Below are 17,653 nucleotides of genomic sequence, written 5' to 3'. Positions count from 1 at the left end.
TGTTGAATAACATTTATGTTAGGTGGTGTTTTGAAATTTGAATATTTAATAGTTTTAGGGACAGCTTTTTATTATTTTAGTCTTGGACTTATTTTGTAATTTGTTGGTTTCACCCTAATTCTCACTTAACATGAGAGTAGGGCAGATTAATGGGGATCGATCAGAGTTTTTCTCTCTTTCTCGACCTCGTCTCTTCTCCCTTGGTCTCACATATCACAAAATTTTCAAATGCACAACATAGTGAGAGAAAGAGAGAGAGAGAGATACAGCAGAGGAAGAAGTAGAAGGAAAAGAAAAAAAGGGTTGGAGATGTCGGATGTCAAGCAGTTGTCAGCACAATCCACGCAAGCTACTAAAGGCAAACTATGTTAAATGACATTGTATTTTTGCCTTGTGTTTCTCATTAATGTTTTCTATTTTCTTCCTTTTTCTCTCTTACCTGACATTACACTGTCACAAATATCGAGTTTTATTCGAAAAAACACGGCATACGTTAAATATAACTCAGCTGTATAAAACGTAAATGAAACGCATTTGTTCAAAAAAGACGCCAGGAAATTAGAAACTCAAAAAAGACGCGTTTTTTCTCATTTTTTTTACTAGATGTTAGATTTTTTTGTATAAGTGTTCAGCCAAACAGTGAGTTTCTATCTTTTAAATGTATTAAATAAGAGAGAGGTGATTAATCAGAAAATTAAACATAATAAAGAAAAAGAGAGAGTTGAAAGGTGCATGTAGTAATGAAGCTTAATTATGTCATAAAGAGGAGAAGAGATGGTTTACCGAAAATTAGATGCAATAAACAAGAGAGGGGACCAACCAAATCTATTATTTTGACCTAGCTGCTCCTACGAAACCTTAACCCATAGCATTAACTCAGCCTTCATATAATGCCGCAGAGTAAATGGGTCTAGCATGGGGACCAACCAAATCTATTATTTTGAGATATCTGTAAGGGTTGGTTTTCTTGGACATATCCAGACCAACCTTTTACAATTTCTTGACCTAAAGCTCTTGAGAGTTTCTAGAAAAGTCCATCTCCTATTTCATTATCATAGGAATTTCCTGATATTTTTGTATAATAATAATAAGCCATGAGGAATTCTTTTATATAATTTAGTTAGTCTAATCTACAAATGGCTTCTTTTTTACTTTCATCCATTCCTAAATTGGGACTGGTTCCTGTTAGAATAAATGGATTCTAAACACAAAATTGTAGGGATTCATCCCTATTGCAATATCATTTTCAAGTTCTCCAAGAAAGTGCTTTTTATATGCTTCCCACTGAGATCGCGCAGTTTCTCCTAGATGTGTTTCTAGGTAAGAGATCATTTCTTTGGCACCTTTGCGGCCATGGTTTGCCTTTATCACAGAGTCTTAAGCGTATATTGTTATCATCATCTATATATATTTCTTGAACTATATTAATTTGGTAACAAGTCCTCTAATTTTACTAGTTGTAGAATACTATATAATTTTAGTCCTAATTCTTTAGGAAACAGAATTTCATTTTGTTGGTTTTGATTGTCCATCTTTTTGTTTGATAAACATTAAACAGATATTTGTTACTCAATTGTGACCTTATTGGTTCTGAAGTTTTTAAAGCTAATTTTAATTAGTTCTTCATACTCGGGGCCAGTTTTTGTCTTACTGAGTTCTTTTAAAACTTTGTCATCCTCTATATCTTAAGTCGTTTTAGTACTTGGCATAATAACCCAATTGTAAGATTGAATAATTTTGGATATTCTTTATCTGATTGGGAAGTTCCTTCATATTTTGTGTATCTAGGAGATGTTTGGATACCATTAATTTTTAATTTTGTATTTACTGGTTCAATGAAGAGTAAATCTTCTTCCATTTAGCTTAAAGCTATATATTGAAGACTTTTAATCATTTTTTCAAGTTTGACAGACAGTAAGTTGCTTTCTTCAAGTTTTGACGTTACTTTCTTTATAAGTTCTTCTAACGTATTAGTTAGACTGAAAGTTTGTTGTTCTATAAGAACTTCATGTTGCTGTTGAAGATATTTAAGTCTCTGAATATTTTTAACAGATTTGATTAGGTCATTTATTTGGCCTCTTTGGTAATCTATGTTACTGCTTAAATCTTTTATTAGCTTATTTCTTGATTCCATGGAGGTAATGACAGAATCAAGCATTCGCATGTTAGCTTCATCACTTTTTTCTAAAAGTTTTCCTTGTGCAATTAGTAAATCATCAATCATATTTAACTGTTTATTTTGACCATGTATTTCATGTTCATAGTTTTTATTAAGATGACACATATGACTTAATTTATCTTGGCCTATATAAACAATATAGGTTGCTTGGCACATATACACACACACACACACATATATATAACACATCATTAAGACAATGTTTAATAGTTCCGACATATAGTCTCATAAAACATAAATAATATTCACATAAACCAACAAAAATATGGTTAAAACATAAGAAAAAAATGTGGTTTGGATCAGTTTCGACCCAGAACCGATTCAAACGTACCAACAGCATACCACCATACCAGTATTGGCATACCGGTACTGGTACATGGGCATAACCCATGGACCTATGCGATTTAGGTAAATATAGATAAACAAGGCTATTATAACAGTTAATTAACTAACATATATATATATATATATATATATATATATATATATATATATATATATACTCGCCACACCCACACCTAAGTTTTTTTCTGCACCCTACACCCATGTGGCATAGCTAGTATCCTCTCCTTTCCCTCCATCCAAATATGTTGTAAGAATTTGTGCCAAAGGGAATCGTTCAAGAATCTCAAAGTGAGTTAAGAGATCTAAGTAGTTGGGTAGCAGGCTGGCTCATGAGTGACCTCATAGGCACCTTCCTTGGTGGTCTCAAAAACGCGATAAGGATTGAGCTGCTCTCCCAAGGGCCCCAAAACTTGCAGAACTGATTTAGGATGGCTAGAGTTGGTGAATAGAAGAGCCACCGGCTATGGGCTCTAAGAAAGCACTCCAAGGTGGCCAAGCCTAACACATCCCATGCAGCCAAATCTTCCCAAAGTTCCCAAGCTCCCAAAGCACCCAAGAGGACTCAATCTAAGAATGAGACTAAAAAGATGAGTGGGAGCTGAGGTAACACAAAAGCCCAATATATCAAATCAAACCCAAGGAGGGGGATGAGAAGCTTAAGAAGGGTTATGTTTCAATTTTATAGAAACATGGCATAGGGGACACAAGGAATACTGCATCAATGAGGTGATTGGGAGGGTAGCAATTGGATAATGGATACCAATGATGGCACAGCCGCACAGCACCTTCCAATGATGTTCCGAAGATTGCATAGTGCACCTTCCGGCGCAACCATACCCAATTCCATGCAGGTTCTTGTTCAAAGTAGGAAACAAAATGTAGTCATCTAGTTGACAATGGATCTACCCATAACTTCCTCAAACCGAAAGGTAGTCATCCAGTGACAATGGATCTACATATAACTTCCTCATCGGGTCCTGGAAGCAAGCACATGTAAAAGGGAAGTTCAAACTCTGACGGGTCCTACACACAAAAACATGTAGCAGGAAAGGGGCAAATAACATTCCAAAATAGAGATAAATTTTGAAAGACAACGTTGTGAGGGAATTTTGGTTGTTTGTGTCCATGCATCTTATTACTGGTCGTCCTGGTTCGTAGTCTTACCAATGTGAACTTACGCTAGCTATCGCAATTGGCTCAGTTTAGATCACGTTGTTAAAATAAGTGCAATTGTAGGAGTGTGGATGTTGATACAAAGGAAAAAGACATGGACATTTCCAAAAAAAAAAGGGAGAAGAAAGTGGGTTAGCAGCTAGTTAACTTCAAAATTTTAAATACACTTATATATGCATGTGCATATAACACAACATATGACAATTTAAATAATAATTTACACCAACAAGTATACAAATCAATTTCAAACAACAGTTTATAATGCATTACAATACTAAAAAGCTACATCGTCCATTAGTAAAGGGTTAAAAACCTTTAATTCTGCATGAGAAAGGTTATAAAAAATGACAAAAGCTTCATTCAACTAGGTCCCAATCTGACCTGGATCAAATCTGAGCCATTCCCAGGGGCATTTCTTTCCCCATAACCCATGATCAGGTGTGTCAAGATGAGTACTGGATCTCAACCATCACATGTTTCATACCATCCTATCTGCTTGCTAGGACCTAACAGTAAATGCCCTTTTCTCAAACTAGCATGGAAACATTTTGTCAACGTACTGAAGAAAACCAATACATACCCAACTAACCTTTTAAATGGACCACAATAAGCACATAATTAGGGAGACTCCTGTACAATTAAAATATGAATGTAGATCAAGGGTAAAAAGGGAATTAATGGATGTCCATATAGGTCAGTTGGGAGTGAGTGTGATCTTTATGTTGTGTGAATATTTTACATATGTATGTCTTCTTAGGAAGGTATGCTTTGGTACTCTATTGGTCTGTTCGCTACACAAGCATAGCTCTTTCATGAACTAACTCTTTATGTGAAAGGTAACAACTCCAAGAATTGTATGCATAGATGTCCGCTAGGGACCATTCAGTTGTGTGAAATGGGTAGATCAACATGTGAACTTTATGTTTGTTTATATGATTGGTATGTCTGCCTGAGTATAGAAAATAGTGATGGTCAACGGACTTTGACCAGTTTTATATTTCTGGGACAAGTTATATGTTCTGATAGACTGGACATCAATCGAGCCCATTGTAAAAGGGGTCAAGTGGCCGATGCAGGGGCCCTGCATCTGTTTTCGTGCTGTTTGATCATCTGATTGGGAACAATGTTCCTAGACTCCTTCATGGGCCTACTAAAGGAGTTGGTGCCTCCTCTCTGGTGACTAGAGACTAGAGAGTGTGACCAGCTGCTGTTTTGGAGACTCAGATTTAGCACTAGAAACGCAAAGACAACAAGAAAGATGGGTCTATATGAAGTACTCACTCGAGAAGGTTGAGTCCAAATGGATACCCTGCCATGGAAATTGGCAATCAGCAATGCACGGGGACAAGATATGGGTGACCATTCTATAAACTGGACAGAATCACGTGGAGAATCTGCAACCAACCAAGGAAAGAGATAAGAAACGCTATATCAAGCAAATTTGCAATAGATCATGAAAGGCAAATTATGTGCAACTTTTTTTTTCCATAGCCAAACCACTGACTGACATGGATATGGCCGTAGAATGCATATAATATGAACAACCTTGGTATAACATATACAAACAAGTGCACAATACAGATATACTTTCACACTGTGACAAATAGAACAACAATAAGGTGCTCCAGGTGCACACACTGTTAATATTGTTTGAGGCATAGCCTTCTAATAACATCTCCGTTACAACTGGCTGTTAAACATTTTTGTAAGACCAGCTGAAATTCTCTTTAGGAAATTGGAAGTCATCAATATCATTAGAGGTAATTAAAAATATTAAGCTGATTTATTTAATGAAGGTAAGTTTTGGTGAATTAAATTTGTTGTGGGGCTGATTGGAATGTAGGATAAAAAGGGAAAGGCCACAATGGAAACTATATCTTCTTAATTCGATTAGGAAACTGTATCCTAAAGAAAGAAAGAGGGCAGGTTGGACATCCTGAAAATTTGGAGATATCAGATTTGTCTTTATCCCCACAGAACTATTCCATAAAAACATAAAGGTAGGATAGAAAAGAACGCTGGAAATGGAGAAGCGGCTGCAAAAAGGCACATTTTATATCTAACCACTTTCCATGTGAAATTTGATTTTCGAATAATATTTGGAAGTGGATGTAAGATTTGGTGAAGAAAGATGAAATTGTTGGAGGTAGAAATTTTAATGGGAAATTCTAAAAGAAATAAGCATACATACATACAGACAAACATGTATGAATGGAATTTTGCCTCATAAAAATTTATGTGTTTAAATAGATAAAGTAGTTTTAATTGTTTTTGAATTGTTTTTTGAAGAAACACACAGACATATATATATATATATATATATATATATAAGGAGAGTAGTCCCAGCAGGCCAGGGAAGTAAGCAAACCCAAGGCCATAGCTCACATTCCACTGGAAAAAGTGTTTTGTCTGTCAAGCTGTCAGTGCATCATTTTCTGTTTTAACCTTCTTTTTTGTTGCTTTTGTGAATCTTTTTGAAAAGGTTGTATGTCTATTTTGTATAAATATGTTTGTACATACACGTTTTGTATATAATTAGAACAAAAAGCCTATATGGTGTTCTATGTTTATGTGATGTGATCAAATTTTTGTCACATCAACAAGTTTTGTATCTGTGGTGCTTTGGTATATTTAGAAAAGAAAAGGTCAATGTTTGAAAACCCAACCGAGTCAACCAAGTCAGTTGACTCAGTTAGCTCAGTGACTCAGTCCTTGAGCTGGTCAAACCAATGGAAAAACCAGAAATTGTCATGATTACGCCGAGTCATGGGATGAATAGACCGAGTAATCCGAGTTTTAGCTGAGTCGAAGGTGGATTTGACCGAGTCATCTAGGGATATGATCTACGTGTGCACATTACATGTGCCAAATGTACTTATAAACTATGTGACACAGGTACCGCTCAGGGAAGCTGGTACACAGAACCGGGTATGGCGAGAATGTTGGGTACAGGTTGGATCGGATATGAGTCAGACCCAATCCAAACGATAAAAAACCATCGTTTTTATGTTACGAAAGGTCGAGCTCTTCAGCTCGACCCCGACCTGCATTGTTCCACCAACCCTGACCAGCGTTGTTCCACAGTAGAGCGATGACTGGTGGTGGCGATGACGTCTGGTGACCCGTGGCCATGTCCAGCGGTGTACAGCGGCAACTGGCGGCAGCCAGGTAAGTGTTTTTTTTTGTATTCGTTTCACTATTACAACTTAAGGTTCCATTTTTTTATTTGGGGGTTTTTCGTTTTTTTTTTTTTTGGGATGTTTTTGTTTGAAGATTGAACTGTAAATCTATAGATTTAGATATGTTTTAATGTTTAGTTTGATTTTATGTGTTTATCTGTTGCTGCCACTTTTGTTTGGTTGCATTTTATTTCTATCGGCTATTTCGGCTGTCAGTTTTGTTTGGTTGCTGCCACTTTTGATTAAAAGTTTGATGGATCTATCAACTCTTTCTTTCAATTCTCTTCATCAACCAAAAAAAGTGATGCTGCCGATCAGCCAAGCTTATGCACAAGCCTAAATCAAGAGGGATCGCCTGATCATGATCGGTTTTCTCACTTTTCTGTAACAGTTGATTGCTTATTGTTTTATTCTTTGAATTTTCTTATCATTATATATTTTTTGTTTTGCATCTTTTTATTATTTTGTTTGTAGACCTTTTTTATGGGATTACACTTATGAATTATTAATTTCTTTTTTTTTCATTTTACCATTTTTGAGAATTTAAAAATTTGTCGTACCTGCATACCCATAATTTTCAAAATCGCCGTACTCGAACCCGTATCGTTGTACCTATACCCGTATCGTACCCACACCCATGTGACACAATTTATAAACAATATGAAAATCACATGTTATATCAAATTTTTGATGTAGCAAACCCACACACACACACGTATATAATTGTACTAAATATCAATGTTATCCGGTTTAGAAAACCTATACGGTATGCTTAGGATACACGAGACGCTTGTGTATCATAAGTTGATCGCCCATATCGTATGATAGAGTGCCCTTATCGTACAATACCAGTGATACACACCCGTATCATACAATACAGGAAAAACACAAAAATGGCCCGATGACCCCATTTGCGTTAGATTTTTAAATACTCCTTTCTCTCTCTCTCTTTCCATCTTCCTAACACTCTAAAAGCCGTGGGAGGGAGTGATTTTGCCCATTCTCACAAAACATCACCGAGAAATCATCGAAGTAAGGTAAAAAATTATTCATTTCACCATTGAATCGTTCATTTCTCTTATTTCCTATAGTTAATCTAATCATAGGTTTTTACTTGTTGTGTGAAGAATAATGTTGAACCCTGCATGGCAGTAGTGTACAAGGGAGGATTCCAAAGATAGCTTAAAGTTACATATAATTTTTGTAAGCAAATATGTTAGTGTCTAAGGTTTGGATCGGGTATCGGGTCTACTGGACTGACCCAGAAGATGACTATAAATAAGGGAATAGTGGGGCATTAGAGGTTATCGGATGTAATGAGGTCTCTCCTCTGGTGAGGGATTATTCTAACTAGGTTAGGGCAGCATGTGTGAGTTTTTTTGTCGTGTTTACTTGTAGGAGCTGGTTGTTAGCAAGTGGATGCTAACAATGGTATCAACACCAGTCTCTGACGGCAACCTGATAGAGGACATTACATATCATTTGGGTTGGATAGATCGATGGAAGGTGAAATTAGAAAATCATTTCGATAGAGTCGATCAAAAGGTGCTTGACATCGACCAAAAACTACAAGTGATTTGCTCAGGGAAACGCATTCTCAAGGAGCTGTTGCTTCACCAGGACCACGATGGTTCTAAGCAGATATGGTCCAAGATGAATAAGCAAGGTAAGCTTCTAGAGTTATCCATGGAAAACGCTGCAGAGAGTAAGCCCTTATCCAAAGTAGAACCTAGAAACACCCAAACGCTTACTGTCAGTATGGATGAAGTTGAAGGCATTCTAAAGGGAGAGTCGATGAGCCAACGAGAGGAGGGCTGGACTCATACAACTGGGCTTTATTTTTTTTTCTACTCCATGGCAAAGATTACGTCCACTAAATACACAATACCTAGAGATAGAGTTCTTTGATAATAAGGCAGCCACATATACAGCTAAATTGCTAACAGCCCTATGTTTCGCGAACAAACCAAGCACATTGAGGTTGATTGCCATCAATGTTGCAAAAAGGCAATGAGGGAAGGCAAGGCGGGGTGTTGAATGAAGCATAAGCCATGTTAAATGGATGAGGCGAAGCAATGCATTGAGCCTATGAAGCTATGTCACATAGGTACGGGTGCTGGTCCGGGTACTAGTGCAGGTACGGGTACGGACCATTTTTAAAAAACTTGGGTGTAGGGGTATGCCCGTGTATATATATATATATTATATATATATATATATATATATATATATATATATATATATATAATATAAGAAATACTTAGAAAATATATATCAAAATAAAAATATATATATATATATATATATCAACATAAACAAATAAACAACATAGAAAATATACATCAATGGATCTTGCAGCAGTGTTTTTAAGAAGCCTATGAAAAACTTTAAACATATGGACAACCAAGCAGCCCCCTAAACAGTCAAATATAAACATTAGTCGAATTTCCATGCAGAAAAACAAAAATACTACTAAGAACAACAACAAAAAGAAAAAATAGTTCATGATGGAAGGTCGCCGAAGGTTGCTAAAGGTCGCCGGAAGTTGCTGGACGTCGCCAGAGGTCGCTGGACGTCGCCCATAATTTTGTCGAGGTTCTGCGTTTTTGAAAGGAAATAAAAAAACAAAAAGAAAAACCCTAAGTTTTGGACGAAAATGAACTCAGTCAACATTGACCAAGTCTGTTTTTGGACAGATATGGACCTGGATACATTGACCGTACCCGGTACCTGTTGACTCGTACCTGAGCCGCACTACCCGGTACCTGTTGACTTGTACCTGAGCCACACCCGACACCGTACCCGCACCCATGTCGCACCCGACTAGTACAGGTACTCCACGAAAATTAAGGTACCCATGTTACATAGCTATGAAGTGACATGAAAACAAAGTGAGGCGAAGCAATGACATAAGCTTTATGACTTATGCCACATAGGTACGGGTACAAGGAAAGGAAGTGGGTACAGGTACGACAATTTCACAAATCTTGGTACAGTGGTATGGCGATAATTATATACATTTAATTCCAAAAAAAACATAAAAAACAAAATTTAAGTTGAAGACTCTAAGAGTTGAAGTTGTAGGTAGAACTAAGATGGACAGGGCATGACAATTAAGTTATTAATAGCATATAACAGCAACAATCATAAGCTGCATAACTTATAAAAAAAATTAACGAACATGTCTGAAAACGGCAGACGAAAGATTTTGACTTTTGAAGGAAAACTAAAGCAGATTTGCAAAAACGGCAGAAGAAAGAAACATCAACCAAAAAAGGGGACACGGAAAGCAAGCTGCCGACGACAAGGGTATATGAAAAATAGGAAAAGGAAAAAAATTGCAGCAACCCTAAAAACAGCCAAATGAAAAAATAAAAAAACATATTACTTTGTCTGCAAAGCTGAAGGCCACCGCCGTCCGTTGCCGTGGCCAGCCACCAAAGCTCCCGCCGGACACCGAATGTCCCACTATAGGCTGAAGCAGAAGACAGAAAGAAGATCACAGAGGGAGAAGCATCGGCCATCGAGCGTCGCAGACGGGTAAGTTTTACATATTATTATGGTTTGGATCTGATTCGGACCCAGAACCCGATTCAAACGTACTGCACCATACCCGCATACCCGTTTTGGTGTACCGGCCTACCAGTACGGGTGTGCGGGTCTCCCCCACATACCGTGGTGACATAGTTCATGACCAAAATTTTAAAGTATATAATATTCATAAAATAATGTAAAAATTAATAGCTCCACGAAATTACAAAATACAAACATAATTCCAAATAGCAAAATTATCTTTTCTTAAAGAAAGATAAGGTGTTGGATAGAGAGAGGGAGGGTCACTAGTGTGTCTGCCACAAAGAAAGATTCCTCTTTCCGATGTATATATAACTAATATTAAATAGTGAAAGTTATCATATTTCCCCCTTTAAAAGGAAAAACTGATACCGAACTTTGTTATGAATGGAAAAATTGAGTGGTCAGACCACAACTTGATCCAGCCTTTACTTAATTGGAATTAATCACATTCTATATTTGGATCCAAACTCTGTTTCTTTAAAGTAATTTCAAATTCAGGTAGCGTAAGAATTTAACATTTATGTTTAATTGCCACAGAGCTCCATCAAAGCTCAGTCAAATGTGGGTTTCAAATTCAGTTATCAAACTGTGTACCGAACCTAAATCTAATTATCAGTTGGATTTGGATTCCTTTACCAGACTTGCTAAGTCACAATGGTACGTGTGGGAGGCCCACGTATCCATACCGGTATACCGGCATACCCACACCAGGACTGGGTACGTTTGGATCGGTTTCGGGTTGGAACCGATCCAAACCACAAAAAAAAAACATTGTCTTAGTTTATTTTTGTTTTTTTTATGAGATTATATGTAGGAACTATGAAAGGAACATTGTCTTAATGATTTGATGATATCAATTTTGTTTTTTGGAATTAAAAATATATAATTATTGTCGTACCACCGTAACAAGATTGGCGAAAACGCCATACCCGTACCCGTACCTACGTGACAGAGCAGACCTGAGTAAATGGATTTAAAATCAAATTGGCAGTCGGATGTATTAAATCATTTTACGCCATTACCAACTCTGAATACATCTCAGTTTCGCCTGCATAATTTTTCAGCATTAATTTTTAGGGAAAAAAACACTCAACTTATTTACAAATGCAGTTCAGTGGAAAGCAAAAGATGGGTTGGATCACCCCTGGACATTAATCCTTCATGGATTTGGACCTAAACAACTGCTAAAACCCAAACCAAGCATTTTCAGTGAAACCCCTTCCTTACGAGGATCAGAATGTGCCTGGGCTGGACACTGCAGACCCACAAATGGCAATATGTGATTTTTCCGCGACTTTGGGCAGCAATGTGTCCTGTTTTCACCTGATTTTTAGTGTAGTATAGGATTATTAGATCTATAATAAGAACAATAATAATAATAATAATTTTTGTCAAAAATTACTATTGTGCCTGAGGCGTAAGCTCCAAGCAAGCCTCATTTTCTATGACGAGGCATACACCTTAGGCATATTACACCTCATACACAAGTATTGAGGCATTTTGGATTAAAAAAGTATTGAGGTGTATGCCTCACGCCTTCAATGCATACATCTTTAATAACAATGACTGCCACTATATTTGGAATATGGTTCAAGCAAGGAACGTTCAACTGCCCATGTCTCCTCAAAAGATCAGATAGTTGATTTGTTCTATAAGACACTTCCTATCTCTAGATTGTCTAAATGTTGTGACAAGCTTAGCATAATTGACATCTATGCTCCAGCTTGAAGGGGAGTATTGGAGTGGGATATATAAGGTTGTATTTGTTTTGTGTTAGTTTTGAAGGACATATTTCGAAAAGTGTATTACTGTCCCCTAATCTCTCTTAAGGTTAAACCGTTAAAGCAATACGATTTTTTGTTTTTTCCTCCAAACCTGTCCAACAAACTCTACAAGTGATTGTTTATTGATGAATTTATGTTCAATACCAGATATGGAATAAAAGGCTCCGTGACTATTTTAAGCATTAAACTTTACATTGTTGGCTGCGACTTGCCTTTATAATCTATATGATGGGACTCACCTGGTTAATCCTCTGTTTATCGAGCCTTAAAAACTTGAACTTTCTAAACTGAATTTCCTTGGCATGACATCAGACTGATGTAATGTTTATACAGCATTTCTGATGTTGGTAATCCATATTGGCACAACAAACACATCCAACTACTATTGAGCCACCTCAATAGAAGTAATTACAAAGACACAAGTAGATTTACATCAAACATCAACTTTTGCCTGTGTGTGTCGTTGACAAAGTCAACAAATATACAAGAAAGAAGTAATCTAGCCTTAAATTATTTGATCATCCTCTCCACATCATGCATTAGTGAAGGGAGATTTCACCATGTTAACTTTGATCGCAAGAATAAAAATAATCAACAGAAATCCTGAAATGAAATGCTTAACTCTCCTTGTGTTATGGAACATGGACGACAGCAATCATAGATCAATCTGATCAAGCACAAAGTAAAAGCTACCCAAAGCACTAATAACAATACAATCTGAACAAAGACACCAAAGTTAGTTTGTACCTGCTGCAACATTGAATATGGCACTTTCAGTTGGTCTCTCTGGATTCACTACATGTATTGGAATCCAAAATGGTGGTTTCACATTATAACTACAAAATTTTGGCAGATTATAAGGAAACACTGCACATAAATTCCAAAGGGGAAGCAAATAAAAAGCAGAGAAGAAATATCTATTACATAATAAAAAAGGCAGAAGCACTTTACAAATCAAACTTTAGCAGGGATAGGTCAAAACTATTAGGTTTACGATTCAGTAAGTAACCATTAAATCAAAGCCTTATCATTTCTTAGCGATGACATGTAACGTGAGCATGAAACTAAAGAAATTATGTTGGATATTTTTCTACTCAAAACCTCCTTCAGAATCATGTATCTAATAAGCAAGCAATAGTTAAAGTACAGTATAGACTGCCTTTCTATAAAAGCTTGGAAAGTTTGAGCTTGAAAGACAATATAAGTAGCTGGTTCATGCTGCTGCAAAACATCAGTCTAGAGCTAAGCTCAGTCATATGGATACCAGTACGGTTTCAGGTATGTATACAGTGATGCAGCTACAGACACGGCAATTTTGGAAAACATGGATATAGGGGTACGGTGGAGTTTGTGTATATATGTATATATTTAAAGCAAAACTTCGATAAACTTATAACTTTGTTGTCTTACTTTGTGAGTTAACATTTACGTTTGTTTTTGTAATATGAATACAATTTTGTGTAATACGAAAATACTTAGTGGACTTGGTAGAAATTTTAAAAAGTGTAAAAGAAAAGAAAGGGGCACTGCCAAGGTATGCTCTCTCTCACTTTCACACCACCCCCCAACCCCCTCCCTCTCCCCCAATTTTTTTTTCAAAAAAAGATGTGTCGTGGATGTGTCGCCCTACCCATCTCGCCATACCGGCATACCGACATGGGAAACAGGGATATTTTCCCCATACCCATGTGACTTAAATCTAGAGTCAGAGGAGCAGAATAAAAAAGAGTATACCATGTTTGAACTAGTGTTATTAACTTGTATTTATTGAGCCAATTTGAGGAAAATAATGGAAATCAACTTTTTGCATCATAAGAATAATAAAATTTCAAAAAAGAATAATGATACAAATGGATCAGAAAATTTATAAAATGAAGAAAAATTAATTAATTATAGTACTAAAAAGATACCATATAATAAGACAATAATACAACAAATTATACAAACATGAATTGCATAAAGTAATGAGCAATATTATCAAATTGGTTTACATCAAATTGGAAAGATTAAACGAAGCAGAAATGGAACCGGAAATAGTTTGCAAACTAGTCCATTAAAAAAAATGTTCTTAGTTTAAAAAAAAATAAAAAAGAAAAAAGAAAACTAAAGTAAAACCATAAGCACTTTAGAAAAATTATAAAAATGATAAACAGATAAAAATAACCAAAGACAGCCTAAAAGAAATGAGGTTTACTTAATGAAAATATGTAGAAAAATAATAAGAAAAAGAAAACAAAAAAGAAAAGAGAATGTGGTTGTTACTATGAATGAAAAGGAAGAAGTAACCAAAAAAGAATGAGGAATATATATGCTAAATGAGATGATCTACCGAGTTTAAATGTGAAAAAAAAATAAGATGAATAAAAAAATAATGCAATTTCAGTTGTTCATGTCTCAGGTCGAGAAACAAGACGAACCAGTTAACTTTTATCAAGTCATTCTATCTCATAAATTGTCAGGAACCATGAGTGAAGAGATGAAGGTTTTACATGAATGCCAAACTTGAGGACTTGTCCATAGACCTGGATAGAATACAGGTTCCAAATAGGTTTATAGCATCAAATATAAACCAAATAGAAGTACTAGGAGATATAAAGAAAATCTTATAAGGCAAGATGTTCATAGCCATATGTTATAATAAAACTTTCAACCTCATGGTCAAGATGTGAACCATTCACATTGTTATTTCTTTGACCGTTAAGCATAGATCACAAGTAAGTGATTCAAATAAAAAAATGCATTTTATAAGAAGAGTTGAATGAAAAAATGTTATACATCCCCAAAGGATATCCCAAGGCACTTTACATGTGTAAACTAAAATGAGCACTTCATCAATTAAAGCCTCTTGATTAGGATGTTTTTGTCTAAAAATTTAAAGTTATGAGTTTTGCAGATGCTCCCTCAATTATTTCTTTTTCATGTTGAAAGACAAAGATGTTATTACCTTGTTGCTTATATACGTTGATGACATAATTATTACTAGCATAATTATTCCATGCAAGTTAACTAATCATATGCAGACAAGGAAGAAGTCATTTATGCAAGACTTCAAGATTAAAGACCTTGAGGAATGAAAATACTTTCTTGGGGTTAAAGTCGATAGAAAGGGTGACATGATAACTCTTATATAGTGTAAAACTGTAAATACACTCTTGATGTATTGAGCAAGGCAGAAACGACAGATTGTGAGCCTCTAAGGCCTCCCAATGCTATACGTTGAAGGCTGATCTCTAAGATGGGGACTTCTGTGATGTTCCAACTAGATATTGGAACACTCCTTCCTCACTTTCTATTGAATTAACGATGTCACAACCTCCCCAAAATCTGATACTTTAAATTATTTCAATAACCAGGCCTTTGACCTATTAAATTGTGCCTTTTTTTTATGTAAAGAATCAAGATTGCACTTAAAAATCATTGTGAATCGTGACATATAAACTTGCCAAGGAAGCTCTACAACAATGCATTACATCAACTCCATTGAGCACTTGATCATGCTTTTGACTATGACAAAAGCTCCTGAGTTCACCTTGGCTTGGGACCTAACTTCCATCGTTGGTCTCCCAGCAAGACACAACCATGATCCTATCCAAGCATCCATGAAGTATTTCAAAATGCATGCTTTTATGCAAGCGTCACAACAAACTCCATAGTGCAAGATTCCAACACAATTAGCAAACTGTGCTTTTCAGATTAAGTGGCTGCAAGCCAAAAGTTTCACAACTGAAAAACTGGGGCAATACCAAGGGAATGGATGAGACAGAGGATTCAGGTTGTGCCCTTTTGAACGGATAACAAGGCAATTTTTAAGGAAATTCTGCACAAAAAAATTAGTAGGAATAAATAACAGGATGAGTACCAACCTTGGAAGTCTTGCACAAGTCTCAGCTGCACACGCGATAAGATTCAATTTTCCGCACCAAGCAACAGCACTGGCCAGAAGAAAACAAAAAACGGAAAGACAGAAATTATTAAAAGCCAGCTGATTTATGCAATAATATTCACCGACTTGGTGACCCTGGCCTGATAAAACGGGAAAAAAGAGGGCTAGTACTGAAAACCCCGATCGAACAAGTCAAGGATGATGATATAGGCCAATTGGTGTCACGTGAAGAACAGAGCCAATAGACGCCCAATACCGTCCTAACGAGTAGGATGAATAAAACCCTTTAGTTACGGAAGTCCGTTCTACTCATTTCCAGAAGAATTCCGGTTATATGGCCACGACGACTTACAAGTCAAGCCGCATATGTCAGCAGACTCAGAATCGCGATCAGGATACTAAAGATAGGTATTTCAGTAAGCAAGTGAACTCCGCTCTTCCAACAACAGAAAGTGAAGAAGTCGTTCGTCAAAGAACTTCACAATCTATGGGAGACACAAAACTAAGCCAAATGAACCAAATATTTCATACCAATGGCAGAGAAGATAGACCTGAAATTTCTGCAAAGCTCGGGAACACTCATCTTGTGCCTAAGATTCTCCTCTGGTTGCTTCAACCGTATGCAAAAGACTGTTGCCGGGCAAGGATGGTCGTCCTCCATGGAAGCAGAGATAAATGCCTCCTTCTTCTTGTCGATGTCCTCTTCGATTAACCCCAACTCAATAGCAGAGACAGACGCTGCAGATGGAGGCTCTCCTTTGTCCGCAGCCGCAACAGCGGAGGAGACGCTTTCAGGCTCCTCCGCCTTCTTGGCAATGTTGGTGGTGACCATGGCTGTGGTGTTGGAGGTGGTGGTGGTAGCGGAGCTGGGCATGGAATTCATCCTTGGGAGAAAGAATTGCGATGGCGAACGGTAGAGGACAGCGTTGGGAGGGGGGAGGAAGCGGGAGGGCGCAGTCCGACCGGACCATTGAGTACAACATTCGGGGTCTCTCGGCGTCGATATATATTTTTGTCAACTTTCGTAAATGCCCTTCTTCCGTTTCACACGGTTTGGTTCAGTTTATTGAAGTGGTAGCCAGGAAATTCCGGCTGTGGGGCACCTTAATTTAAATTTTAAATTTTAAACGGCATTCATATGTAAAAAGTTGAAAATGGATGAAATTTTATATGTAAATTACAATTAATGAAATTTGCAGATATAAATGAGGTAAATTTTATGGACACCCAATAAATAAAGCAAATTTTGTGGGTTAGTGTAGGCAATTGCCCACACCAACTTCAACTTGGCTCCGATTACTGGTTCATTAGATGACCAACCCTCACCATTGGTATTCATTTATCAGTTTTCACAATATCCAATTGTGCCATTGATGACTATACAATAAATGGTGGTCTTTCCTAGGCTCAAACTTAGCTCATCTCTCCTCGGAGATGTGCTCCTCTCTTTGTTCAAAGCGTGATTTGGAAACCTCCGTCAGAAAAGGGAACATGTTCTTCTCTCGTTAGTTGTAACATGTTTTGAAAACCTTTA

At 36.7% G+C, this 17,653-nt stretch overlaps 1 protein-coding gene across 1 annotated transcript in view; it reads right to left on the bottom strand.

The window, feature by feature from the left end:
• LOC116265181 (mediator of RNA polymerase II transcription subunit 16) overlaps positions 1-17,101 on the bottom strand; it is a 74,636-nt gene extending 57,535 nt beyond the window's left edge. Inside the window, 4 exon segments of the mRNA XM_031645727.2 lie at positions 4,979-5,091; positions 12,984-13,072; positions 16,100-16,168; positions 16,671-17,101. Of these exon segments, the coding sequence (XP_031501587.1) occupies positions 4,979-5,091; positions 12,984-13,072; positions 16,100-16,168; positions 16,671-17,002 (603 nt within the window). The 5' untranslated portion in view covers positions 17,003-17,101.
• Between the last annotated feature and the right edge of the window lie 552 nt (positions 17,102-17,653).

The sequence above is a fragment of the Nymphaea colorata genome, chromosome 12, assembly GCF_008831285.2.
Source record: "Nymphaea colorata isolate Beijing-Zhang1983 chromosome 12, ASM883128v2, whole genome shotgun sequence".
NCBI classification, from domain to species: Eukaryota; Viridiplantae; Streptophyta; class Magnoliopsida; order Nymphaeales; family Nymphaeaceae; genus Nymphaea; species Nymphaea colorata.
The sequence above is the reverse complement of the archived record's forward strand: the minus strand, read 5'-3'. Positions and strand labels throughout refer to the sequence as shown.